Source organism: Symphalangus syndactylus, chromosome 20 (assembly GCF_028878055.3).
Source record: "Symphalangus syndactylus isolate Jambi chromosome 20, NHGRI_mSymSyn1-v2.1_pri, whole genome shotgun sequence".
Lineage (NCBI taxonomy): Eukaryota > Metazoa > Chordata > Mammalia > Primates > Hylobatidae > Symphalangus > Symphalangus syndactylus.
In genome coordinates this window covers 59484648-59511119 of record NC_072442.2, presented here as the reverse complement: position 1 = coordinate 59511119, position 26472 = coordinate 59484648, and the positions used below count along the sequence as shown (strand labels likewise).

The following is a 26472-nucleotide window of genomic DNA, read 5'->3' as shown; positions in this document are numbered from 1 at the left end:
AGGGCTAAAAAGTGACCACTGGTTTTGGCAACATGCAGGTGACTTTGCTACAGCAGGACGTGTGTAACCAGGTGGTCGTGGGTAGAAGAGTTATTGATAAGGGGCTGGAAACTCTTCTAGAAGTACCTTTCAAGGAGCTTGACTGAGAAGGGAAGGAAAGAGATGCAGTGGGTAGCTAGAGAGGTAGTTGGGTCATGGCAGAGTTGTTTTTTTTTTGCCTTTTTTTTTTTAAGATGGAAAAGACCTGAGCATGTGTAGGCTAAGCGGAAAGAGCAGTGGAGAGGAAGAGGTCAAAGCTGGGGACACACAACTGCGAACAGATAGAGAAGAGCCTGGAGGAGGAGGGGGAGGAAAGGGCTGAGCGATCCCAAGGATTCGGGTGAGGGGGAGGTCATGAGTTTGCTGTGGATCTAATCAATGTGGATGCAGGGGTTATTCCAGAAGCACTTGCCCATCTGGGCATACAGACTGAGTAGGTGGCTTGACCTAAATCGAGTGTCAGCCTGCTGGGTGGTGCATGGGAGTGAGGACATCAGTAAGAACATGGTTCAGTTGCAATCATGGGGCACCAAAGCCAAGCTGAGTGGGGAAGTGAAGTCCAGAGAGGCCATCGGGTAGAGAGGAAATGGATAGTCTTATGTCTGTATCAGTAAGTATTGGCCAGGCGTGGTGGCTCATGCCTGTAATCCCAGCATTTTGGGAGGCCGTGGCAGGTGGATCACCTGAGGTCAGGAATTCGAGACCAGCCTGGTCAACATGGCAAAACCCTGTCTCTACTAAAAATACAAAAATTAGCTGGGCGAGGTGGTGCACGCCTGTAGTCCCAGCTACTCGAGAGGCTGAGGCAGGAGAATTGCTTGAACCTGGGAGGCGGGGGTTGCAGTGAACCAAGATTGCACCACTGCACTCTAGCCTGGGTGACAGAGTAAGACTCCGTCTCGAGAAAAAAAAAGTTGTTGATATGAGCAAAGGCTAAAGGGCAAAGGGTAAGGGGATTGAGAGAGCTGGTCTGATTTGGTCAAAGGTTGGGCTATTGTTGTTTAGGAGTCTGGCTGTGGTGTGGCGCCTGGGATGACTGGACGTAGGTGCATTTTGCAGTCATCTGGGTATGCCTTGGGTCCTCAAATGGTCAGCAGATGGAGGACAGGGCTTTAACTTTTAAAGTGCTTTCCTTATACCACTCTGCACTTCAAACAGACTGATTGAAAAGCAGATTCCTTCCAACAGGAAGACCCGCTCCAATAGCAAAGGCTCAGAAAGGCTGGGAAGTCAGTTCCCTTCTCAGAATGCCCTCCCCTCTGGGCTCCCAGCCACCTACTGCTGTCCCAGCTGGCTGTCTCCCTTTCCCAGTGCACTCACTACTTACAGAGAAGGACTTTCCCGCCAAGTTGGAGGACTTGACAACCTCTGTCACGCTGACATTCAGACACGTGTGGTCTGTGACAGGAGCAGCAGGCAGGGGGCAATGGCGAGACCCTGAAACTGAATGAGATTGGTGGGGCTGTAAATGGACCTCCAGGGAAGTAGGGGAGTTTGAGATTCTAGGTCTCAAGATCTCCATGAACCCATCTTGACACCCCCAGCCCTCTCACTTCTCCTTGGGCCCCCACCTCCTGAATCTGCTTGGTCCCAGCCAAGTTACGGTTCCTTCTCAATCATCCATCTTCCTTCCCCGGTGAATCCACAAGTTTCTGTATCCTCAGGTCAGCGGCCATCACCAACCCAAATCCCCACCCGCTACCCTTTCATTATCTCCTCCTGCAACCCTTTTTAAAAGGAATAAAGTTCTAGAAGTTCTCCTGAACTTCCTGCAGCTCTTGGGCATGCTAAGAATGAAAGAAGCACCTGCCCAGGATGTTGTGCAGGACAGAGGCTCCAAGTGGGTGAGGAGGAAATCAGTGCCAATAGGTTGAGTGTTTCTTTGACTTTTTTATTATAGTTTTTTTTGTATATATATATATATATATATATATATATATATATACACACATACACATATATACACATATATACACACACATACACATATATAAGTATATATACATACACACATATGTATATATACACACACATATGTATATATATAGACACACACATATATACGTATATATACACACACATATACATATATACACACATACACATATATAAGTATATATACACACACGTATATACGTATATATACACACATATATGTGTATATGTATATACGTATATATAGACACACACATATACATATATACATATATAGACACACATATATACATATATACGTATATATAGACACACACATATATACGTGTATATATATTTTATATATAGTATATATATTTTATATATAGTATATATATTTTATATATAGTATATAAAATATATAGTATATATATTTTATATATATTTTATATATATAGTATATATATTTTATATATAGTATATATATTTTATATATATTGTATATATAGTATATATATTTTGTATATATTGTATATATATTTTGTATATATATTGTATATATAGTATATATATTTTGTATATAGTATATATATTTTGTATATAGTATATATATTTTATATATAGTATATATATTTTATATATATAGTATATATATTTTATATATATAGTATATATATTTTATATATATATAGTGAGACTCTGTCTCAAAAAAAATATATATATATATATACACAATATATATATAAAATATATATACAATATATATAAAATATACTATATATAAAATATATATACTATATATAAAATATATATAGTATATATATAAAATATATATACTATATATAAAATATATATAGTATAGATATAAAATATATATACTATATATATAAAATATATATACTATATATATAAAATATATATAGTATATATATTTTATATATATAGTATATATATTTTATATCTATACTATATATATTTTATATATAGTATATATATTTTATATATATACTATATATATTTTATATATATACTATATATATTTTATATATATAGTATATATATTTTATATATAGTATATATTTTATATCTATAGTATATATATTTTATATATATTATATATATTTTATATATATACTATATATATTTTATATATAGTATATATATTTTATATATAGTATATATATTTTATATATAGTATATATATTTTATATATAGTATATTTTATATATATTGTATATATATTTTATATATATATTGTGTATATATATATATATATTTTTTTTTTGAGACAGAGTCTCACTCTGTTGCCCAGGCTGTAGTGCAGTGACATCTCGGTCACTGCAACCTCTGCCTCCCAGGTTCAAGCAATTCTCCTACCTCAGCCTCCCAAGTAGCTGGGATTACAGGCGAGCTCCACCACATCGGTTAATTTTTTTTTTTTTTTTGTATTTTTAGTAGAGACAGGGTTGCTTAATAGCGTATAATGTGTCAAAAACCATCACTGTGTGCCTGCTGGTAGGCTTCATCCCTCCCTGCCAACTAAAGAGGGTTTGTAGAAGTCTGCTCTACCGAGGGTGCTGGCATCATCAGACTAGCTCTGATACGGTCTAGAGTAGGGCTGGGAGTGGGGAGAGTCTGTGAGAGAAATGGAAGGAATATAGTTTGAACAATAAGAGCTAACATTTATCGTTTACTGTATGCACACAAATCAGTAGCTACTTATTATCTCCATTTTAGGAAAAAAAAAGGTAGAGAGAACACAAGTCACACATCCAAGGTCGCACAGATAGTCAGTGGCAATGCTGGGGTGTGAGCCCTGCCCATCCGGCCCTGGCCCCACGCCCTTGACGGTCTGCTCCTGAGCCACTTCTAGGTTAAGAGCTACTGCCACAATTATGCGTCTCCTTCATGGTGTTAAAGAGCTGCAGGTAAAGAGTGTCCTGCTGTGATGGAGTTTCATATGTCATCCACAAATTCAACTTGCCTGGAAGCAGTTTTATTAGGAAGTGATATAATTTCTTGAGTTTCTTCTTTGTGCCAGATGCTAAGGAAATTGTGAAGCTATGATGCCCACATATGAACACAAATGCATTATTGTCAGAAAGGCGTCATAAATGGAATGCTAGCAAAGCCACAGTGGATTTCAGAGATGGAGTAAGTAGTCGTGGTTGGATAGGAGAAGAGGGATCAGAGTTGGCTTCCGCATGAGCATTCCAGCCTGGCTTATGTGTATTTTCATTCTGTATTTCTTCTGGAATATTCCAAATGTGTTCATTCATTTTTAAAACAAATTTTCAAATGTAAAGTAGCATTTCACTTATTCTAGAAATATTGATCAAGTATCTACTTCATGCCAGGACATGTCATGGACAAAGGGAATAGATGGTGAACAAGACATAATTCTGCCTGGGTGAACTTTCTTGTTTGCTCCAAAATGATCTTAGAAGCATCACTGCATAACATCCCCTAAGTCTAGTCTGTTGAGATTTGGCAATTCCGGTTTAGGCAGTGGTAAGGAACATAGGCTCTTGCATGAGAATACCTGGGGTTGAAAACCAGTTCTGATTCTTCCTCACAGCGGTGATGTTGGGTGCGTTATTCTCCTTCCTTCCATTTCCTCTCCAGTAAAAAGTTGCTAATACTAATAATATCTATTTTCTAGGGTTCACGTGCTTCACTGCCTGGCCTCTGGTGCATGTTTGCAATGTTCATAATCCGTATCGCTGTCCTTTGCATTATTCCAGGAGACCAGGGGCTCACAATATGAGCTAATATTTATAATTTACTATATGTACATAAATTGGCATTTTCTATTGTCTCCATTTTTTTTTGGAATGACAGTCAAAGTCCAAAATTTCCAAACAGAAGACAACTAGTCCTGCAGTCCCAATTCTGTGGCAGGAGGCCAACTGCAACCCCTTCCCGGAGTCCCTCCACCTTCCAGCTATGTCTCACCAGGCTGCTGAGGCTCAATCCAGTGGCCAGTGCTAGAGTCTGGGTGACCCCACAGCAAGCAACTTGAAGGCAGTCACCAAGTCCTGGTCCTGGCTCCAGTTCCGTGACTGCGAGGGCTCCCCTTTCTCCTGCCACTCTGCCCTCTCCCCAGCATTGCCCTTCTCATCTCTTCTCTCTTTCTTTGCTCTGCATTCCCCGTTCCTCACCTTCGGTGTTGCTGGCTGGAATGGCCTTCAGGACCAGCCCAGTGGCCCGCAGGGAAACAGTGACCTCTCGGGGCCGGTGGCTGAGCAAGGCCTGAGGAGGGGGATTAAGGAACAGGTGGAGGTCCTCAGGACACACCCTTTCCCCAGCATCCCCACATCCACAGTCTTGCCTCTCTCCCCTGTTTTCCACCCCCATCGTGAGAGTCTTTTTTTTTTTTTTTTGAGCCGGGGGGGGTCTCACTGTGCTGCCCAGGCTGGTCTTGAACTCCTGGGCTCAAGTGATCCTCCTGCCTCAGCCTCCCAAAGCGCTGGGATTCCAGGCATGAGCCACTGTGCCAGATCCTGTTTTGTCTATGTCACTAAGGTCCCATAAGGGCTAGCAGATAAAGGCTTACAGCACTCCTATCCCTAGAGAGTATGTTTAGCCTTCCAGACCCCAAAGAATAAATCTCCAGTGAAATCAGTTCAACCCTCTGGTCAGCTAGCGAGGAAGATATTTTTTAGCAAGCGGTCAGCCCCCTTGTTCCTTAAATCAGATCACCTCCTGGTCTACATGTAAGGCCAACTTAACCCACCCATCCCTGCAAAACTCCCTGAAGGCTGGGGAACTCTGCGGACAGCTTCAAGGAAAGGGGCAGAAGCTTCCTTTGGCTCTGTCTGCTTCCCTGCTTGTCCCGGAGGCCTGCTCCCTCCAGCTGTACCTCTTGGCCATCTACTGACCACATCCATGCACACTGACCTTCTGGTAGCACAGGGAGAGCTCTGCCCCTGCGCCCTCGGCCACGCCTCTCCTCCTGGGTGAAAAGCTATCTGTGGGAAGACGAGAAGAGGCTTGAGGTGGAGGTTCCCAGGCCTCTCGCCCTGACTTCCCCACCTCTCTGAGGGCAGGAGCTGAGCTGCTGGGTTTACCCATCCATCCATCTCCCTGGATGGAAAGGTGACACCTCAGGGAGCCAGGCTGCCTTTCAGTCTTGCGGGGATTGGAGGGGATCAAGGGCAACCTTGGCATTTAGCAGAGGTAGAGAACAGAGCAAGGACAAGCACTGAGGGTGTGGGCGTGCAGGCATCATCAGGTGAGAGGTGGAAGGATGAGAGTTTGGAGAAGCTGAGTCAGGGTGACCTTTGGGAAAAGGGAGGCAGATGCTTACCTTTGGGGAATTTAGAATCTTGGATCTTCACCTTCAGCTCAATGAGGAAAATGTCCTCAGTAGGGTCTTGGCTCAGGTCACTGAAGAAGATCTGGAGAGAGGAAGGGAGGGTGGCATTTCCTGGTGTGATTTCCAAATCACTCTATCCCTGATTTCCAGAGATCCAGGGCCATGGAGAATCCTTCCACATAAAGAAGACCTACTTCTTGGATTTGAGGTCTCGAAGTTAATAATGATCTGATTCATTTAGAGACGAAGAAGGCAACGTTAATAACCAAGAGCGTCTGGGTGTGTTCATGATTGGTGGCCTGGTGACCAGTGTTTCCCCAGAGCCTGGGTATTTAATCTGTGGGGTCCTGGGGTTCCTTGGAGCCTCCAGTGGGATGCTTACCTTGACTGTGTAGATCTGGAAATAGATGGGTTGGGTGCCCATGCGGACATAGTAGGTGATGACGTCTAGGATGAAGGGGTCCACAGTCCGGGATGTGTCCAGGGAAGGAGGCTGTGATGGAGACAGGGAATGTTTTCACCATCTCCCCCAAGGCCACTGTGGGAGATGCCATTTTCTTCAGAGAGAAACTTCAAGCCCCTACATCTCTGGGATGCACTAACCCAATGTGTCCTTCAACACATTCCAAACCTTTCCTACCACCGAATTTCCACTCCCAGTCAAAATATTCCTGTCCAGAGCCCTGCCTCCCTAGGGAATCTGACTCATTTCAATTCTACAGAGACTACTGAGCAATGCTATGTGTGAGGCACTGTGCTTAGTGATTGGGGGAGACAAGATGCTGGAGAGTGAAGCTAATGAGAGAGCCAGGACTGGGTTCTAGGCTTGGATCGGCTACTTGCCATTGGCCAAGCAGGCGTGGGCAAGTTATTCAAACTCTTTGAGGTCCGAGTGTCCTTCTAGAGAAAATGAGAGGTTGAACCAGATGATCTGATGTCTCTTTCAGCTCTGGTGGTCTCTGCATCTATTAATAAACTAGTTGGCTGAGTGTGGTGGCTCAACACCTGTAATCTCAACACTTTGGGAGGCTGAGGTGGGCGGGTCACCTGAGGTCAGGAGTTTGAGACCAGCTTGACCAACATGGAGAAACCTCATCTCTACTAAAAATACAAAATTAGCCAAATGTGGTGGCACATTCCTGTAATCCCAGCTACTCAGGAGGCTAAGGCAGGAGAATCGTTTGAATCCAGGAGGCGGAGGTTGCGGTGAGCCAAGATTGTGCCATTGCACTCTAGCCTGGGCAACAAGAGCGAAACTCCATCTCAAAATAAAATAAAATAATTCAGGTTTGTGTGTTATTGGGAATGGACTATGCCTCTTGTCCTCCAGTCCTTCCCTGGTCCCATATGATGATAAAGCATAGTGACTGGCTTTTCAGAACATCTACACAGAATGTGATAGTGTCAGGGCTAGAAGGAAGCTCAGAGTTGATCTCATCCAACTCATATCCGATCCTATAAGACCTCTTCTGACTCTCACATCTGGTGTACTGAAATATTGTTCCTTTCGAAAGGGTCACACTGAGGAGCTATGAACATATTCTAATAATGCTGTCGTTGCTCATAATGTTTCTGGTCTCTTCATGTGGAAACCGCTTTTGGAGTAAGCATAGGGCCATTCAAATTGTTAATTACAAGGAGAAGGGGAAAACCAAAACCTTACAGTGTCCTGGCAGAGAAAAATAGCTACCAGCAAAGGAGCACCAATGGGGCCTGCATCAAATGTTCCCACTGCAATAGCCCCCAAGTTTCAAGGAAAAAGTATTTTAATACCCAGCTAAATGGTCTTTGTGTATATGCAAAGACATTTTTGGATCAGGTATAAGCCAGAAAATGTGCACCCCTAAATATCCTTATTTGAATAAAATATGTAAGAAGACACCCTCATCAGTCAAATGATAAAGCAAAATGGAGAGCTCACTAAAGTGGCTAGTTAAAAAACAGATATGTAAAAGTGGTAAATTAATGTTATATTTTTTACCACAGTTTTTAAAACTAAAATAAATAAATGTGTATAAATCAATAGCTTCCTTTTATATTAGCAGCAGGCACTACCCAAATATAATGGGATAAAGATACCATTCGCAATAGTAAGAAACACTATCACACACAAGTAATAAATTAAGTGAGAATTGGACAGAAGCTGTATGATGCAAACTTTACACTTATACCGAGGGATATATAAGGACACTTGGACAAATGAAGAGCTATACCATGCTCCTAGAGAGAAAAACTCAATATGCGAAAGATGCTAATTCTCCCCAAATTTCAATCGAAATCCAATAGAATTAAAAATAATAACAAAAACAAAACTTGAAATTCTAAAGTTTATCAGGAAGATAAATAAGCATATTCTGAAAAGTTTTGAAAAAGAAGAATAATGGGGTAGGCAGGCTTCTATAGCCAGATATTAAAATATCAAAAGGCTAATTTGTACAGAAATGAATAAATCAATGAAAGAATAGGTATGTACCAAATACTTAGAAGCACATGTATGGATCACATACTAAATACAAGCACATGTAAGTATTTAGCAAATGATAAAAGTGACATTTCAAATTGCTGCAGCAAGATGGTTTATGCAAAATAGCTTTAGGACAACTAGCTCAACATTTGGAAAAAATAAAATGACATACTTCACACTAAACACTAAAATTAATTGCAGATAGGCAACTTATTAAATGTAAAAATTGAGACATGGAAAGTGTTAGAGTAAATTATCAGTGAACATTTATTTAAGCTTTTGGAAGCATGACTCCAAAGGCAGAAACTGTAAAGAATAAAAGTGCTATGTCTGACTATACCCAAGTATTAAACTTCCGCAAGTCAAAAAGTGGATAGGCAAGTTACAATCGTGGGAAAAAAATCTGCAACATATGTGACGACAAAAAGTGTAAAATTCTCTTACTATATAAAAGCCCTTTCAAATCAGTAAAAGATGAGTTCCCTCCCCACTGCCAGCCACGGTTGGGGTATGGCAGTGTGGGTTTGTGGTTAGGAGAGGGTGCTCTGGAGTCAAGCTGCCTGGTTCCAACTGGCACTCCACCACTCATTTTGTGACTTCAGGCAAGATACCTAATCTCTTTGTGCCTCAGCTGCTCTATCTGTAAAATGGGGCTATGGTGACAGTGGTACCTACCAACAGGGGCACCTGCCTCTGGGCTGCTGTGGGAATTAAATGAGCTGCCCTGTGTGTAAGTGTTTAGAACAGTGCCTGGTGTAGCATAAGTGCTCAGGAAACATCAGCTGTTACAATCATTGAAAAATGATCCATTCCACTATAAAGACACATGCGCACGTATGTTTATTGTGGCACTATTTACAATAGCAGAGACTTGGAACCAACCCAAATGCCCACCAATGGTAGACAGGATAGAGAAATTGTGGCACATATACACCATGGAATACTATGCAGCCATAAAAAAGAATGAGTTAATGTCCTTTTCAGGGACATGGTGAAGCTGGAAACCATCATTCTCAGCAAATTAACATAGGAACAGAAAACCAAACACCACATGTTCTCACTCATAAGTGGGAGCTGAACAATGAGAACACATGGACACAGGGAGTGGAACATCACACACCGGGGCCTGTCTGAGGGTTGGGGGCAAGGGAAGGGAGAGCATTAGGACAAATACCTAATACATGCAGGTCTTAAAACCTAGATGAGGGGTTGATGGGTGCAGCAAACCACCACGGCACATGTAAACCTGTGTAACAAACCTGCACGTTCTGCACATGTATCCCAGAATGTGAAGTAAAATAAAAATAAATAAATAAATGATAAAAAAAGAAAAAGGATCACAGGAAGCTCACACAAGAAGGAGTATAACTGCCCTACACACTTACGAAAGAATATTTTACTTCATCCTTTCCACGGTGGTCTGGTCCAAAGTACATGCCTGATAAGTGTCCCAAGTGAGTTCAAAGCCACTATCTGGTTAGGGCCCCTCTCTTGAATTCCCTTCCTGCCTCATCCCACCCGACTCTTAAGGTCAAAGGTCAAGTGCAGCAGCAAAAATATAGCCCCCTCTCACCCCCACTTCACCCTCACTGCGTACTTGGGCTCCTCCGTTCTCCCCTCTGCCCAGACCCCGCTCCCGTCCCTCTCTCCCTCCCTGGTACCCTCACCCTCCCCTACCATCTCAGCCAGCTTGTGGATGGCGGGGCACAGCGTGTTGACATTGCTCTGGTACCACGGGTCTACGCGGCCCAGGAACGTAGCCAGCTCTCCCAGCTCCTGCTGCCTGGATGCTGCAGGCTTCTGGGGGAAAGGGGATGGGGCAGACCCGTCAGGCCCTCTCTCCAGCTCTGCCTTCCAGCTGCCATCAGCCTAGGCTGTGTGAATACGGTCAAGTCATTTAACCTCTTGGGGCCCAAATTTCTGCATGTGAAGACACATCGTTGTTCTGTTTTATAAACTCAGATGAAGCTAGAATATCTTTTGCTGAGCTTCACTCAGCAGGGACATTGAAAAATGATCACCGACTTTAAAAGGGGAGAGACAAGTATGGCTTTGACCTTACTGCTTCCCAATAGAAAGTGGAGTGTGCAGTAGGAAGTAAGAACTGCAAGTGTGGCTCTGTCCCCCCAACTAGATCAATGGACTTCACGGCTTGAAATTTCCTTTCATGTCATACCAGAAAGTGTGGGGTGTGTGTGTATGTGTGTGTTTGAGAGAGGGGAGGGAAGGACAGAGAGAGAGAGAGAGCCCTGTGTTTGAGAAGTTTGCAACTAATTCCATTACCTACAAAAAGAAAACAAATATCAGCAGCAAGCAGGCTGCCATCAAGAGAGAGACCCAATCTCTGGCCACATTCAGCCCCCAGAGCACGTCTGCAGCATCTGAAATAGAAGACTGCTGAGCTCTCTCTCCCGTCTCCACATTCTAAGGATGCCTATTCTAGTCCCTGAGCCGGGGATGTGGGGAATGCCGGGCTGCAGGTGTGTCCCTGCCCAGCCTGCCCTGTCTCTGCCCCGCCACCGCCTCCCCGCGGTCCAGTCACCTCAGGCGCCAGCACAGGGATGTAGTAGAGCTGCAGGCTGAGTCTGGGAGTGAGGCAGAACTTCTGGGTCTCCCGTTTCCTAGCAACGGGCAGCAAAGCAGAGGGGGTTAGGGGCGGGGCTTGGCTTCAAACAGACTCGGCTCTGCTATTTGTTATCTCTTGACCTTGGGCAATTTGTGTCATCTTTCTGAGCCTCTGCTTTCTCATCTACAAAATGGGTACAGTAATGACTCCCTTGCAGGACGGCGATGACGGTTCACGGAGCTAACGAACACAAAGCAGGGATTGCGGTGCTCTGTGACTGCTGTGGGCACTGTGCGGCATCCTCCTCCGCCCCACCCTGGCCTCTGACTCCTGACCCTCTCTTGCCACCCTGTGATCCTTCACCAGCCCATGCCAGGCCCACCTGTGCCCCTGACCAGCGCCCGCCCCCAGCCCCCACCTCGGGGCCCCACCTGAGTCTGTGGTAGGCCTGGGCCAGGCGCCCCAGCATCCTGTCGTCTCCCAGCACAAGTACCCGGGCTGTGTGCAGCCGGGAGACGCCGGGCAGCATTTCCCCATCCCCACCGGGCCTGCCTGTCCTCCGGTGCAGCGGGGGCCCGTCCCAGCTGTCAGGCATCAAGAAGTCCAGGTGCCATGCACGCTTCTTGATGCCCCCTTTGCGCTGCAGCCCGGCTCGCTCCATCTCAGGGCTGCTGGGTGCAGGCAGCTCATCAGCCCCCGGGGGAAGGTCCCGCTCAATGCCGCTGTCAGTGGACAGCACAGAAACCCGGGCCAACTCCCGGTCTGGCCGGAGGCCCTGCAGATCCAAGACCTCCAAGTCAGCACTGAGGCGCAGCTGGGATCTTGGGCGGAGGAAGAGCACCAGTTCCTTCCCTGGGATGGGGGAATAAAGGCAGTGAGGACACGTGAGGCTGGCAGGGCTACGTTCCTGATTTCAGCCAGCCCTCCTCAGAGGATACACACACACAGAAACACAGACACACAGACACAAAAGGACACACATATGAACATGCACAGAGACACACACACAGACACAGACACACACAGATGCACACACATACACATGTACAGACAGACATACAGACACACACGTGCACACACAGACACACGCACACACACAGACACACTGACATGCATGCATGCATACACACAGACACACTGACACACATGCATGCACACATACACACAGACACACTGACACACGCAGGCACGCATACACACACTGACACGCATGCACGCATACACAGACACAGTGACACACACACATGCATACACAGATACACTGAGACACGTGTGCACACATACACACAGACACACTAACACACACATGCATACACACAGACTCACTGACATACATGCATACACACTGACACACACATGCACTCACACACACACAGACACACTGACACACGCATGCATACACACAGATACACTGAAACACACACATGCATGCATACACACACAGACACACTGACACACACATACACAGACACACTGACACACACACATGCATACAGACACACTGACACACACGTGCACATATACACACAGACACACTGACACATGCATGCACACATACACACAGACTCAGACACACACGTATGCATACACACACACGCATGCACGCATACACACAGACACACTGACACATGCACACAGACACACTGACACACACATACACACACAGACACACTGACACACACCCATACACACACACAGACACACTGACACACACGCATGCATGCATACACACACAGACGCAGACATATACCACTGTTTCCAGACAGCTGCACGGGCACGTACAGAGCTGCTCCTCGTCGGTCCACAAGTGGAAAGTGATGTAGGGGCTGGGCAGGGGAATGCTTGGTGGCCGCTCCTGGACAAGGTCACCTGCAGAAAGGAGCAGGCTGTGGAGGCCATGTAGGAGGCCATGGGCCCCTCCTCTCCCCTCCCCATCCTGCCCAGCTCCTGTGCGGGGTCTTAGAGGGGTGGCAGGGACTCTCTCCTTCACATCTGGTCTGCCTTTCCATTTCTGCCACCACCAGCCCATCTAAGGCCCAGCAGTGCAGCTGTCCCCTCCCTGTCCAGCAATGCTTAGTAGCTACGTTTCCTTAAACCTAGCTCAGCCCTTAGGGGGTCTTCACAAACCAGCTCACAAGGCCTTTTCTGACCTACTGTCCTATGCTGGCCATGCCTTCAGCGCTGTGCAGCCACCAGACTGGCTTTCCTGCTGTTCTTAAAATGCCCTGCCTGCATCCAGACGAGGCAGGAAAGACCCCTGCCCTTCTCAGGGCTGCTTCCAATATCTTGCATGCAGTAGACACTCAGTTAACATTTGCAGCTGTTGGTGATGCTGACGAGAACTCATCAGCAAAGTTTGGGGGCAGCAGGAACCCCGGGCAGTCCAGGGGAGAGACCAAGGCCAGCCCTTCTTCCTGCTCCTCTTTCTAGAATCTTTTCTGACCACTCCAGTGGCCCACGGTGGTCATTCCCTCCGACCAGACTTTGTCTGCACACTGGGCACACCTCACATGTGGTCTTAGGATTTGGCTCCGTATTCCCGTTTCACTTCTATATTGCTGTGGCTCCCCACTTACGAGGCTGCAAGCTTCTTAGGGGAGAGCAGCTAGTGTTCACTGAGTACCTACTGCCTGCCAGGCTTTATTCTACTCACCTGGCACACACTGCAATCATTTCTCTGGATCCTGCCAATGGCCCTGGGCAACAGGTGACATTATTATCCTCAATTTACAGGGAAGGAGCCAGGACACAGAGAGGCTGAATAACTGGCCGAAGGTCACATAGTAAATAGCACAGTGAAGACTTGAGCCCAGGCAGCTCAGCTCCAGAGTTCCTGCTCTTACCCACAACACTGTGCTTATAACCACTGCTCCATACTGCCCCCTACAGCCACAGGGGCTTGACGGGGGTGCTGCCTGTCATTAAGATGCACAGGGCTTGGCTGGGCACGGTGGCTCCCGCCTGTAATCCCAGCACTTTGGGAGGCCGAGGGGGGCGGATCACGAGGTCAGGAGATCGTGACCATCCTGACTAACACGGTAAAACCCTGTCTCTACTAAAAAAAATACAACAATTTAGCCGGGCGTGGTGGCGGGCGCCTGTAGTCCCACCTACTCGGGAGGCTGAGGCAGGAGAATGGCGTGAACCCGGGAGGCGGAGCTTGCAGTGAGTGGAGATTGAGCCACTGCACTCCAGCCTGGGCAACTGAGCGAGACTCTGTCTCAGAAAAAAACAAAAGATGCACAGGGCTTAGCCAGGTGTGGTGGCGCATGACTGTGATCCCAGCTAGTCGGAAGGCTGAGGTGGGAGGATCACTTAAGCCCAGGAGGTCAAGGCTGCGGTGAGCCATGATTGAGCCACTGCACTCCAGCCTGGGTGACAGAGCGAGACCCTGTCTAAAAAAAAAAAAAAAAAAAAAAAAAATGCACAGGGCAAGTCTGGGCAGGAGACAGGTGCCCTTGGATGTGGCTTGGGGGTGGCCCAGATGGTCTTGTCTGATCCATGCAGAGTCACTGGTGAGTGTTAGCAAGGGGCCTCAAGGGGATCAAAGCCAAATTGGTCCCAGGGTTTGTCCCAGCTTGGGGCACCAGAGCAGCTTTTTCCATGTGGGATCAGAGGCAGCATAGAATGTTAAAGCAAAAGAGTGGAAAACTTCGAAGATGGAGTCTTTAGGCAGAGACTATCCTGCCCACCTCACCCAACTGCTGTGGCCTCCACCCAACCTGGGCTGCCAAGTTCGAACCCAGGGCCTGGCACACTAACCTCTTCCAGTGGATTCCAGTCCTTAACCCCATGCCTTATAACGACAGGTGCACAATCAGTGACTGTGCATATCTGGGACAAGCAGGCTGACACATTCGATGATACTTTGAACGACCATGAAATAGGACCCAAATCAGAACCATCCTACAACAGCCAGGAAACACATATTCGAGACGTTTCTCTGGGCTATTTCAGATGCCCCCATCCATATGGGGCTTGCGTCAGGGTAGGCATTATCTTACCTACCTTATGCCTTACAGAAGATAAGGCGTTATCTTACAAATATGCAAATAGGAAGGGTGAGGAATAAAAATCTATGATACCAGATATAAACGATGTTGACTCATCTGCTCTTTTAGATGCTCTGGTCCTTGGATGATCAAATCCTTTCGTTACTACAGCTGAGTGGTGAACTAGACAGCCTGGATTTGTATCTTGGCTTTGCCACTTACTGCCTTGGGTGATCCTGGGTAAGATATTTAACCTCTTTCTAACTCAGTTTCGTCCTCTGTAAAATGGGGATAATAAGTTTCTAGCTTACAAGTTGACTGTGAGGTTTCATTGATTTAATACAGTATAGGCAATATATTTAAATATATGTAAGGTGATTAGAACAGCAACTGGAGTATAGTAGGGGCTCTGTGGGCATCAGTGGTTATCATGACCAAATTCCCTGCCTTCTTTTTTTTTGTTTTGAGATGGAGTCTCGCTCTGTCACCCAGGCTGGAGTACAGTGGTGCGATCTCGGCTCACTGCAACCTCCGCCTCCCGGGTTCGAGTGATTCTCCTAACTCAGCATCCCCAGTAGCTGGGACTGCAGGCGCCCACAACCAGGCCCAGCTGAATTTTTTTTTTTTTTTTTTTTTTTTTTTGAGACTAAACTCTCTACTACTTTAGTAGAGAGTTTCCCCATGTTGGCTAGGCTGGTCTCGAACCCCTGACCTCAGGTGATCCGCCTGCCCCGGCCTCCCAAAATGCTGGGATAATAGGCATGAGCCACCGCTCCCAGCCTAATTACACGCCTCTTGGTCCCGGTTCTGCCAAACCCCCCCAGGCTGCCCCCAGTCCCCAGGCTCCTGGGAGTCGGCCAGGCATCCACACAGAGGCAGGTCCAGCGCTGCTCTCTGGCGCCCCCTGCGGTGCAGTGAGTTGCCCCCGCGGGACCCTTGCCAAGGCCCCCCATCCGCCAGTCGCTTACCACCGCAGCGCCCTGCCGCGGGCCCCAGCAGCGAGCAGTAAATCTCCTCCAGCCTCTCCACGTGTCCCTCCCGGCTCGGGCTGGCCTCGCTGGCCATCTGCTCCACGGCGGCCACCACGGCGTGGAAATAGCGCTCCAGGGTGCGGCGAGGGCTGGCCTGTTGGGGAGGGTCGTCAGATCCTGGGTCTCGGCCCAGCGCGCACGCGCCCCAGCTCCTAAGCCAAGTCCGCAGGGCCCTGGCAGCCCAAGGTGACACCTCTCCGCTGCCCCTGGGGGCCCGGCAGGAGCTTCCCCCAAAGGCTTCTGGATCCCACATCCAGGGCCCCACGCCTGCCCTGCCAGTGGGGGTTCCCCTCTGCCCCTCACACACTATTATGGGGAGACTGCTGGTCTGCAATATCTGTTACCCAGAGAGGCAGAGATAGCTGCTGACGCCCACCTCCTGAAAGTGTCACCCAGCACTTGGATCAATGTTCTAGCCCCCACTAGATTGTGAATTCCAGAAAGGCAGGGAATTTTGTCTGTTTCGTTCATAGCTGCATCTCCAGCACTTAGAACAGCTCACTGCACCAGGCGTTGTTCTAGGGGCTGGGATACAGCAGCAAACGAAACAGATTGTGTGATCTGGGAAGCCCCCCTGAGAAAGTGACTTTTTTTTTTTTTTTTTTTTTTTTGAGACGGAGTCTTGCTCTGTCACCCAGGCTGGAGTGCAGTGGTGTGATCTCGGCTCATTGCAATCTCTGCCTCCTGGGTTCAAGAGATTCTCCTGCCTCAGCCTCCCGAGTAGCTGGGACTATGGGCGCACACCACCACATCCAGCTAATTTTTGTATTTTTAGTAGAGATGGGGTTTCAACATGTTGGCCAGGACGGTCTCAATCTCCTGACCTCGTGATCTGCCTGCCTTGGCCTCCCAAAGTGTTGGGATTACAGGTGTGAGCCACCACACTTGGCAGAAAGTGACTTTTAAGTAAAGACTTAAAGGAAGTGAAAGAGTGAGCCATGCGGCCGGGCGCAGTGGCTCATGCTTGTAATCCCAGCACTTTGGGAGGCCGAGGCGGGCGGATCACGAGGTCAGGAGATGGAGACCATCCTGGCTAACACGGTGAAACCCCGTCTCTACTAAAAATACAAAAAATTAGCCGGGTGTGGTGGCTGGCACCTGTAGTCCCAGCTACTCGGACAGGCTGAGGCAGGAGAATGGTGTGAACCCGGGAGGCGGAGCTTGCAGTGAGCCGAGATCGCGCCACTGCACTCCAGCCTGGGCGACAGAGCAAGACTCCATCTCAAAAAAAAAAAAAAAAAAAAAGAGTGAGTCATGCAGGTATCTAAGAGAATGTTCCAAGCATAGGGAGTAGGGAGTGCAAAGACCCTGGGGTGCAAGTATGTTAGGCATGTGAATGTTGGGAGAAAAATGAGGAGGCTTGTTTAGCTGGAGCACAAGAAATGAGAGGGAAAGTCAGGAGACGGGCCAGAGAGGAAATGAAGAGAGATGGGAACAGGTCAAGGCCCTCAAGATAAGGTTCTTGTAGACAGTTTATTTTTATTTTTAGAGATGGGGTGTCTCTCTGTTGCCCAGGCTAGAGTGCAGTGGTACAATCACTGCTCACTGCAGTCTTGAACTTGGCTCAAGTGATCCTCTTGCCTTCCGAGTCACTGGGACTGCAAACACATGTCACCACGCCTGGTATTTTTATTATTATTATTATTATTATTATTATTATTATTATTATTTGTAGAAATGGGGTCTTGCTATGTTGCCCAGGCTGGTCTCAAACCCCTGGCCTGAAGCAATCCTCCTGCCTCAGCCTCTCAAGTACCCGGGATTATAGGCATGAGCCACCACACCAGGCTCTTATAGGTCATTGCAATCACTTTGGCTTTGACTCTGAGTGAGATGATGTAGTAGCTACTGTTGTGGTGACCCAGATTTCTGCTTTCAAGACTGAGACACTCATTCACCCTGCTGCTAGTAATACTGGCATTATCTTATATCTTATTATTATTATTTTGAAATGGAGTCTCGCTCTATCGCCCAGGCTGGACTGCAGTGACACAATCTTGGCTCACTGCAACCTCCACTTTCTGGGTTCAAGCTACTCTCCTGCCTCAGCCTCCCGAGTAGCTGGGATTATAGGCACCCACCACCATGGCCAGTTAGTTTTTGTATCTTTAGTAGAGACCAGGTTTCGCCATGTTGGCCAGGCTGGTCTCAAACTCCTGACCTCAGGTGATTTGCCCTCCTCGGCCTCCCAAAGTGCTGAGGTTACAGGTGTGAGCCACCGCACCCAGCCAAAATGTATTAATTTCTGATGTGGGAGAAAAGGTGATGTGAAACAGGAGAAGGAGGAAGAGCAGGGTAAGCGACTGGTATGGGCATGCAGGGACCAGGGCTGGAACTGACAAGGAGCTGCGGGCAGGGCCATTACCTGCAGCTTCCTGTGCAGAGCGCCTGCATGACAGGCCTCCCCCAGAGCTGCCTGCAGGGCGTGGGAGACTACGTGGCGCATGCAGGCCTCTGGTGTCTGCTGCGCCTGGGCCGCCTCGATCTCCAGTAGCAGAGCACTGCACACAGAGGCAGACACCAGCTCAGGATCCACGAAGAGGAACACTCTGAGGGCAGAGGCAGAGGGGAGAGGTGGGATTGATAGTAACTAATGGGAGAGGAGCCACCGGATGGGCGCCCTCAGAGCTGTGCAGCACCCCCAAGTAATTTAATCCTGCTAAAAAGAGGAGTCTCGGGTTCAAAAGTCTCTGGGTGGGATGACAATAGGGAGTGGTGAGGACTGTGGCAAATAAGAGCATGCATGGCCCTTCTAGAGGGGCAGCTCTAATCCACTGTCCACAGAGGAAATCAGGCCTAGTCCCCTGTCTAGGAAAGTTCCAGCCTCAATCCTGCTCCCTCTCTCAGCATCCTGGCCCAGGGACCAGGTCGCCCTCTAGGAGGGACCCTAAATCCTTCCTGCCAGAATTGGAGTTCTGAACTCTGAGTGAATCTCACCTTCTTTCATCACTCATCACACCAGACAGCCAACCTCCCCTACTCCCTCCTCCTCACCCACTGTGTCTCCCCATCTCTCCCATGCCAAGTCCTCTGGGTGCCCTGGGCCTCCTTGCATCTTTCTTGAACACAGCACCTCATACCCCAAATTCAAGCTGTGCCTTTCAGGGCCAAGTTAGTGGAGGTGCCTGCAGAAAAGGGAGGTGCCACTCCCAACTTCGTCACCCCTCTCCCCAACACGAGCAGGGGACACTTCCTCAGTCTTATCTAAGGGGCTGGGCGTCCCCCATGGAGGCCCTCAGGTTTCATTGTGCACTTGCGCCTGAGCCCCTCCGCTATGGTTATTCTGGAGTCTCCTCTGGCTGCCTGGCTGGTATGATGCTGCATTATGGCCAAGGGCGGGATGGAGATGGAATGACAGAGGGTAGCTTGGAATCCAACCTGAGAAGAAAGACCTATCCTGTGTTCAGTGGTCTCCAGAAAACAATATGGCGCCAACCTTGAATTGCAAACGCACTCCACTGCTGCACAAATGTCATGGCTGGGGAGTTCTGCTAGGGCTCTTCTTAATCCAGCCTCCTCTTTTGTCCTTCTGCCAGGGAGCAGTCACTAAAGCCACAACACTTTTAGGAGGCTGAAGGTAGCAATTTTTCTGGGGCCACTCACCTCTCCTGGTAGGGATACAGTTCATTCATCAAGTTCTGTTCAGCAATGACCATCCTTTGGTACAGTGTCCCTGCAAACCAGACCACTTTGGCCAACCAGCCCCCAAGTCTCTGATTCCCATTTTCCACCTTCCTACAGAAGGTGTGGAGGCTTTTGGGTTCCCCGGTATCCTGGAGAAAAAGGAAAGACCCTGGGCAATGTTGGAGGTGCAGCATGGCAGACAAATATGCCCGGTGACTCTTACCTGGGACGGCCGTCTCCGTTTTCAGCCTTATCGCGCAGTCCAAGGCAACTGTGCAGTAGGGGGTGGGCAGCGTAAGTAATCTTGTGCAAAAGGCATAGATTCTCTGGTAGAGCTCCTCTGTGATTCCTGTGGCCTGGGTGAGAGGGAGGAGGGGGAGGTGAGAGGGAGGAGGGGGAGGTGAGAGGGAGGAGGGGGAGGTGAAGGGTCCCAGGGGAGTTTCCGGGGAGGGGCTTGGGAGAAGAGGTGGAAGGTCAGGCCTAACAGCCAGACCTGGGCTCACAGCTCTCTCCCAAACCCACACCTTCCAGCCTCTTCTCCCAGCACCAGTAAGACATCCCTTTGCTGCCCCGCCCCAACTTACCAAGATAAAAATTCATTGCATCAAGTTCTGCAAGCAAATCAACTTCCTCCCAGCCCTCCTGCTCCATCAGGGAAGCACATTCCTGCGGTTCTCCAGGCTCAAAACCTTGGAGGCACTTCCTCAGTCTCCTTTGCTCCTCCTTGCATCCCACAGGCCTGAAATGCTCCACAGTGCCCGGGAGGCCCCCCTCTGCCTCCCGACCTCAGTGTGACCTCTGACTCTGCCGGAGCTAAGCCCCATCTTGACCCTGGACTCTCCAGCAACCCCAGACTTGCTCTTCCTGCCTTCCTCAACCACCACTCCCACCCGCTGCAACAACACGCAGCTCCCGATTACTCCTCCTGAGACATTAACCACATCTGTATCACGTCTCTTCTCTGTGTAGGGATCAGCGATGTCTCCTGTTGCACTGCACACAGTAGCAAACCCAAAGACCTCATCCTGCCATTCAAGGCCATTGTCTCTCCAAAGTTCTCTCTCCGTATAGGAGGGAAAGGGGGTGGCTAGTGCTTAGAAGCCAGTTTAGGGCAGGCAATCCAAGGGATTTTCTAGGCTCATCCTGGCAGAGACTGCCCACTAAGGGGAAAGGATTTTCTAGGCTCATCCTGGCAGTGTCCAGCCCAGCCACATGCAGGTCACCACTACCACCTCGATCTCAGTCCCCAGCTCACCTTGGTGAGCACGTACATTACAGTGTGCAGCAAGGGAATGATGACATGCCGGAGGTCCTCGCTTTCCGCCTGGAAAACAGGAGATCACGTGACAGGTATTGGGCTGGGGGACTTCCCACTTCGTAGCAGGAGGCAGTCTAGGCTGGGGGTGGGCAGGAGATGGGGTGGAAGGCAGCCAGGGGGAGAGCAAAGGGCCATTGTCTGCTCTGGATAGAGGAGTGGGGAGGGGAGGGCACACAGATGCAGAAGCCCCTCAGGGAGGGTGTGGGAGCATGGGGGTCCTCAGAGAACTCTGCAGGTGAGGGGCCAAATTCAATTAGGGTAGGAGTTGCAGCAAAGCAACAAACAAGTCCCCAGCTTGGAGCCTCCCTTGAGTGCAGTGTTTCCCACTGCAAAGTACAAAGTACAACATGTACTCTGCAATGTGCAAAGTACAACATTGGGTAGTGTGGAGGATAATTTAGGTGGCCCGAGGATAATTTTGAGAAACGTCAATAGTCGTATATTTATGTTTATAGGTACCTTCTGTTTCTGACAAGTGATACGGGTTTTCCATTTGTGGTCGCGTTATGGTGCTTCTTTTTGAAAGATGTTTATTCAAGTAAAACAATGAGAGTCGATGTAAAGAAAATATTGCTTATGTAAAAGTACAGGAGGGAGATGCATATGGTAAAAATCATGCAGGCGACCAAAGCTTGGGAGACATAGAGCTGCCAGGACTGAGCCCCTGCCCACCTGGCCCCTCTCTTCCTTTCGTCCCCGTCTTCCTCCCTGAGGTCCAGGAACTCACCTTCTCCAGTTCTCTGAGAAGAATGCGGACCAGCGCCGGGCTCTTACCAGGATCTCGCTCGACCTTCTTGTGCAGGGACCACCTCCACATGCCTGGGCCAGGAGAAAGGGGAGCCCAGCATGACCAGGTGGGCAGGAGCTCTTAGAGGAGACCCCTCTGAGCAGAACCCTGAGCCCTGGAGCCCCAGTTGCAGCTCTGGCTCCAGGTGCACCTGGGTGGGCTCCTCCCAAGTGAGGAGTTCTGATCTGTAGCCCTTTGTGGACAGTGAATTCCCAGGGCAGAAAGGAGGGCAGGTGGGACAGCACTGGGGACAGGTGTGTGACAGGTGTGTGCGTGGGGACCACAGAGCAGCAGTGCTTGCAGGTGTGTGCTCCCAGCCACATTCTGGAAGTCCTGCAGGCCTGGAGTGCTGAGGGGAATTAGGTTTGGAAGTGGAGCTAGGGAAGGTTGTTAACAAAGAGGGTGGCAGGCCGGGTGCCGTGGCTCATGCCTGTAATCCCAGCACTTTGAGAGGCTGAGGCAGGTGGATCACTTGAGGTCAGGAGTTCGAGACCAGCCTGGCCAACATGGTGAAACTGCATCTCTACTAAAAATACAAAAATTAGCCGGGCGTGGTGGCACACGCCTGTAATCTCAGCTACTTGGGAGGCTGAGGCAGGAGATCGCTTGAACCAGGGAGGCAGAGGTTGCGGTGAGCCGAGTTTGCACCACTGCACTGCAGCCTGGGCGACAGAGTAAGACTCCATCTCAAAAACAAAAGAAAAAAAAGGAAAAAAAAGGGTGGCAGATCCCCAATGTGCTCTGCAGCAGTTGCTGGGAGGGTTGAACTAGGGAGCAGAGAAGGCTTCTCAGTCCTTCTGGCTCTAGGTATTTCCAGCAGGAAAGGGGTTTGGCGAGAAGACCCTTGCCCCATGAGCTCCAGGCCGGGGCCCTTTCCTGTATGTGCGTGTATTGTTGGCTGGGATTGGGTGGAGGTCAGAGGGAGCAGCTGCTGCTGCCAGCTGGCTCTTACCTTGGTTGCTCTGCAGGGCAGGGGCCTGGGTGCTGAGCTCCCGGAGCACAGCCTGCACGCTCCTCTGGAGGTCCAGCTCCACATCTGGGCAGTGGTAGGCGTGGGAGGAAACTCAGTCCACTGAGCCTCACCCTCGTCCCACCTCCATTCCTCCTGAGAATGTCTTTAGCCATTTCTCTGAGCCTCAAGAGGTGCCCGAAATAATCTACTTAGAGCTGGCAGCCAGCATGCCAGCCAGGGCTGGAATATAGCCTTTCCTTCCACATTTCTGTGTTCTTCTAAAACCAGCATTTCCCAAAGTGCAGTATGTGTATCACTGGTGATATGCAGGACAATTTTAGGTGGTACACAAATGACCTTAAAATCTGAATAGTTGTGCATTTATTTTAATGCGTGTTAGAAAATACATATATGTATTTTCATATATAATGAAATATATATATCCTCCAAATATATATAAAATATATATAGCCTCAAATATATATGAAATACATATGGCCTCCAAATACATATATGAAAAATATATATAGCCTCCAAATATGTATATGAAATATATATATCCTCCATATATATGAAATACATATAGCCTCCAAATATATATATGAAATATATATAGCCTCCAAATATGTATATGAAATATATATAGCCTCCAAATATATATATGAAATATATAGCCTCCAAATATGTATATGAAATATATATAGCCTCCAAATATATATATGAAATATATAGCCTCCAAATATGTATATGAAATATATATATCCTCCATATATATGAAATACATATAGCCTCCAAATATATATATGAAATATATATAGCCTCCAAATATATATATGAAATATATATAGCCTCCAAATATATATATGAAATATATAGCCTCCAAATATGTATATGAAATATATATAGCCTCCAAATATATGTGAAATATATATATAGCCTCCAAATATTTATATGAAGTATATATACAGCCTCCAAATATGTATATGAAGTATATATCCTCCGAATATATGTTTGAAATATATATCCTCCAAATATATATGAAATATATATATCCTCCAAATATACATATGAAATATATATGTCCTCCAAATATATATATATAACATATATATAAAAAACTATTAGGTTGGTGCAAAAGTAATAGCAGTTTTTGCCATTATTATTATTATTATTTTTGTGTGTGTGTGTGAGACGGAGTCTAGCTCTGTCGTCCAGGCTGGAGTGCAGTGGCACAATCTCAGCTCACTGTAAGCTCCGCCTCCCGGGTTCACACCATTCTCCTGCCTCAGCCTCCCGAGTAGCTGGGACCACAGGGGCCCGCCCCCAGGCCTGGCTAATTTTTTGTATTTTTAGTAGAGACGGGGTTTCACTGTGTTAGCCAGGATGGTCTCCATCTCCTGACCTCGTGATCCGCCCATCTTGGCCTCCCAAAGGGCTGGGATTACAGGTGTGAGCCACCACGCCAGGCCTTTGCCATTATTTTTAGTAGTTCCTGAATCCATGCATGAAGCTAAAACTTATTTATTTTATTTATTTATGTTTTTGAACCCTACAGCACCCTGTCTTTTCTGGTAGTCTCCCCCCACAAGTATAAAGCTAAAATCTAAAGTCAGTTTAAAGAATCGTATCAGATACATACCAGGACAGGTGGTAACAAAGACTCTCTCCTTGACCAAGCCTTACTCAGCCTCCTCTTAGCCCTCTTCTTCACTAGGGCTCAGCCTTGGCTCCTGTCCTGCCTTTGGCCTGCCCATCCCAGTTTTAGCAAGAATCCTGCCAAATCAGTTTAGGTTGGAATCCTCCACGCTTGATATCTCCTGAACCCCTTCATCCCTTACCTTCGATGTGTAAGAATTTGACTTGTGCCTCTAGCAAAAATCCTGTTAGCTCAGTTTAGCAAGAATGCCCGACGCTTGATGTCTCCTCTTAGGAATTTTCCATCCACTGACCCCTTCACTCTGCTCATTGGCTACAAATGAGCTGACTTTTCCTTATTCCAAGTTGAGCCTGCTTTCTCTTTCCTAATGCAATAGTCTTGGATAAGTCTTCCTTACCATTTAACAAGTGTCAGAATAATTTCTTTCTTTAACAGTGGTACACTGATATGGAAAAAAAAAACCATAAAAATGGTACAAGAATAAGCAACTGATATTTGGGAAGTGTTGTGGCTATGAGAATGTACCTTGCTCATCTCCCACTACTGGGAGTTTAATGGACCCAGGTCCCCAGTTACTGTGCTGTTGCAGTGGTTTGGATATTTGACCCTCTAAATCTCATGTTGAAATTTGGTCCCCAGTGTTGGAGGTGGGGCCTAATGGGAGGTGTTAGGGCCATGAAGGTGGATGCCTCATGAATGCCATCCTTGCGGTAGTGAGTGAGTCCTCGTTCTATTCGTTCCCCTGAGAACTGGTTGTTAAAAAGAGCCTGGCACCTTCCCCCTCTCTCTTGCTTCATCTCTCAGCATGTGAGCTGTACATGCTTGCTCCCCTTCCACCAGGAATGGAAGCTTCCTGAGCCCTGAGCCCCTTATCAGAAGCAGATGCTGGCACCCTGCTTCTTGTACAGCCTGCAGAACACTGAGCCAAATAAACCTCTTTTCTTTATAAATTACCCAGCTGCAGGTATTCCTTTATATTATAGCAATGCAAACAGACTAAGATAGCTGTGAAATCCATCACTTTCTGCTGAGCCACAGTTCCCAGCCAATACAGGGTATGGTAGTGGTTCTAAAGCAGGCCCTTCCCCAGGAGATGCTCAAGCTTCTCCAACTGCCCTGCTGAGCTTTTCTTGGACTCCCATCAGTCCAAGGCATTTCCACTGACCCTTCTTCCTTTTCTCCTTCATTTGGAGTCAGATTTGCACCAGGGTCTGACAGCTGCTCTCCCAGGTCCCTCTCCATTTCTATCACACAAGTGTTTCCCCAAATAAATCCTTGAACTTAGTGTCTGCTTCTTGGCAGATCCAGACTCAGACAGGGAGTATGGGAAACACTCCTCACACAATAAATTCCTCTTTGCAATTAGCTCCCACCAAGAGTTTGCCATTATAGGTGAGTGTGTATTCTCTAGTTGTCAGACACAAACCACATGCCTCAGTGGTTCCTCTTTGACTTGGCTATCAGGAAATTTATGGTCAAACTGGGGCCCAGCCTCAAAAATTAGCTCATCTCATGTGACAGGGATCTCTCTTCTTGGCTCCTTTTTGGTCCTCCTGCTTTATATTCTATTTAATCTATATGTGAATTGCCTCAGATTCCTTTGGAAGTAAGTAGAATAGAGATAACAAATGTAAAAATCAGCAGATTGCAGTCCAAGAGTTAAAATATTTTTAGGCCAAGTCACCATAGATGCTAGTGCTCATGGTCTGGCCCCTCCTCAGACCCATGCAAAGCCTATGGGGGCCACAACCCTGAAGCCCTCACTTTCTTCCTGGCTCTCACATGTCCCCGTGAGACACTTGTACCTGGC

The 26472-nt window shown here is 47.6% G+C and overlaps 1 protein-coding gene across 23 annotated transcripts in view; it reads right to left on the bottom strand.

The window, feature by feature from the left end:
• PIK3R6 (phosphoinositide-3-kinase regulatory subunit 6) overlaps window positions 1–26472 on the bottom strand; it is a 63751-nt gene that overhangs the window by 12563 nt on the left and 24716 nt on the right. For 3 of the 23 annotated variants that reach the window (XM_063629460.1, XM_063629459.1, XM_055258657.2), the window contains 16 exons: window positions 23006–23089; window positions 21994–22085; window positions 21204–21272; window positions 20172–20304; window positions 19928–19997; window positions 18690–18873; window positions 16262–16418; window positions 13084–13170; window positions 11733–12153; window positions 11278–11356; window positions 10413–10535; window positions 6654–6764; window positions 6263–6353; window positions 5854–5924; window positions 5115–5205; window positions 1367–1482 (listed from right to left, as the gene is read on the bottom strand). In XM_063629460.1, the coding sequence (XP_063485530.1) occupies window positions 1367–1482; window positions 5115–5205; window positions 5854–5924; window positions 6263–6353; window positions 6654–6764; window positions 10413–10535; window positions 11278–11356; window positions 11733–12153; window positions 13084–13170; window positions 16262–16418; window positions 18690–18873; window positions 19928–19997; window positions 20172–20304; window positions 21204–21272; window positions 21994–22085; window positions 23006–23089 (1979 nt within the window). The remainder of the gene's footprint in view (window positions 1–1366; window positions 1483–5114; window positions 5206–5853; window positions 5925–6262; window positions 6354–6653; window positions 6765–10412; window positions 10536–11277; window positions 11357–11732; window positions 12154–13083; window positions 13171–16261; window positions 16419–18689; window positions 18874–19927; window positions 19998–20171; window positions 20305–21203; window positions 21273–21993; window positions 22086–23005; window positions 23090–26472) is intronic. The other 20 variants (XM_063629452.1, XM_063629451.1, XM_055258655.2 and 17 more) reach the window with 13 other exon arrangements.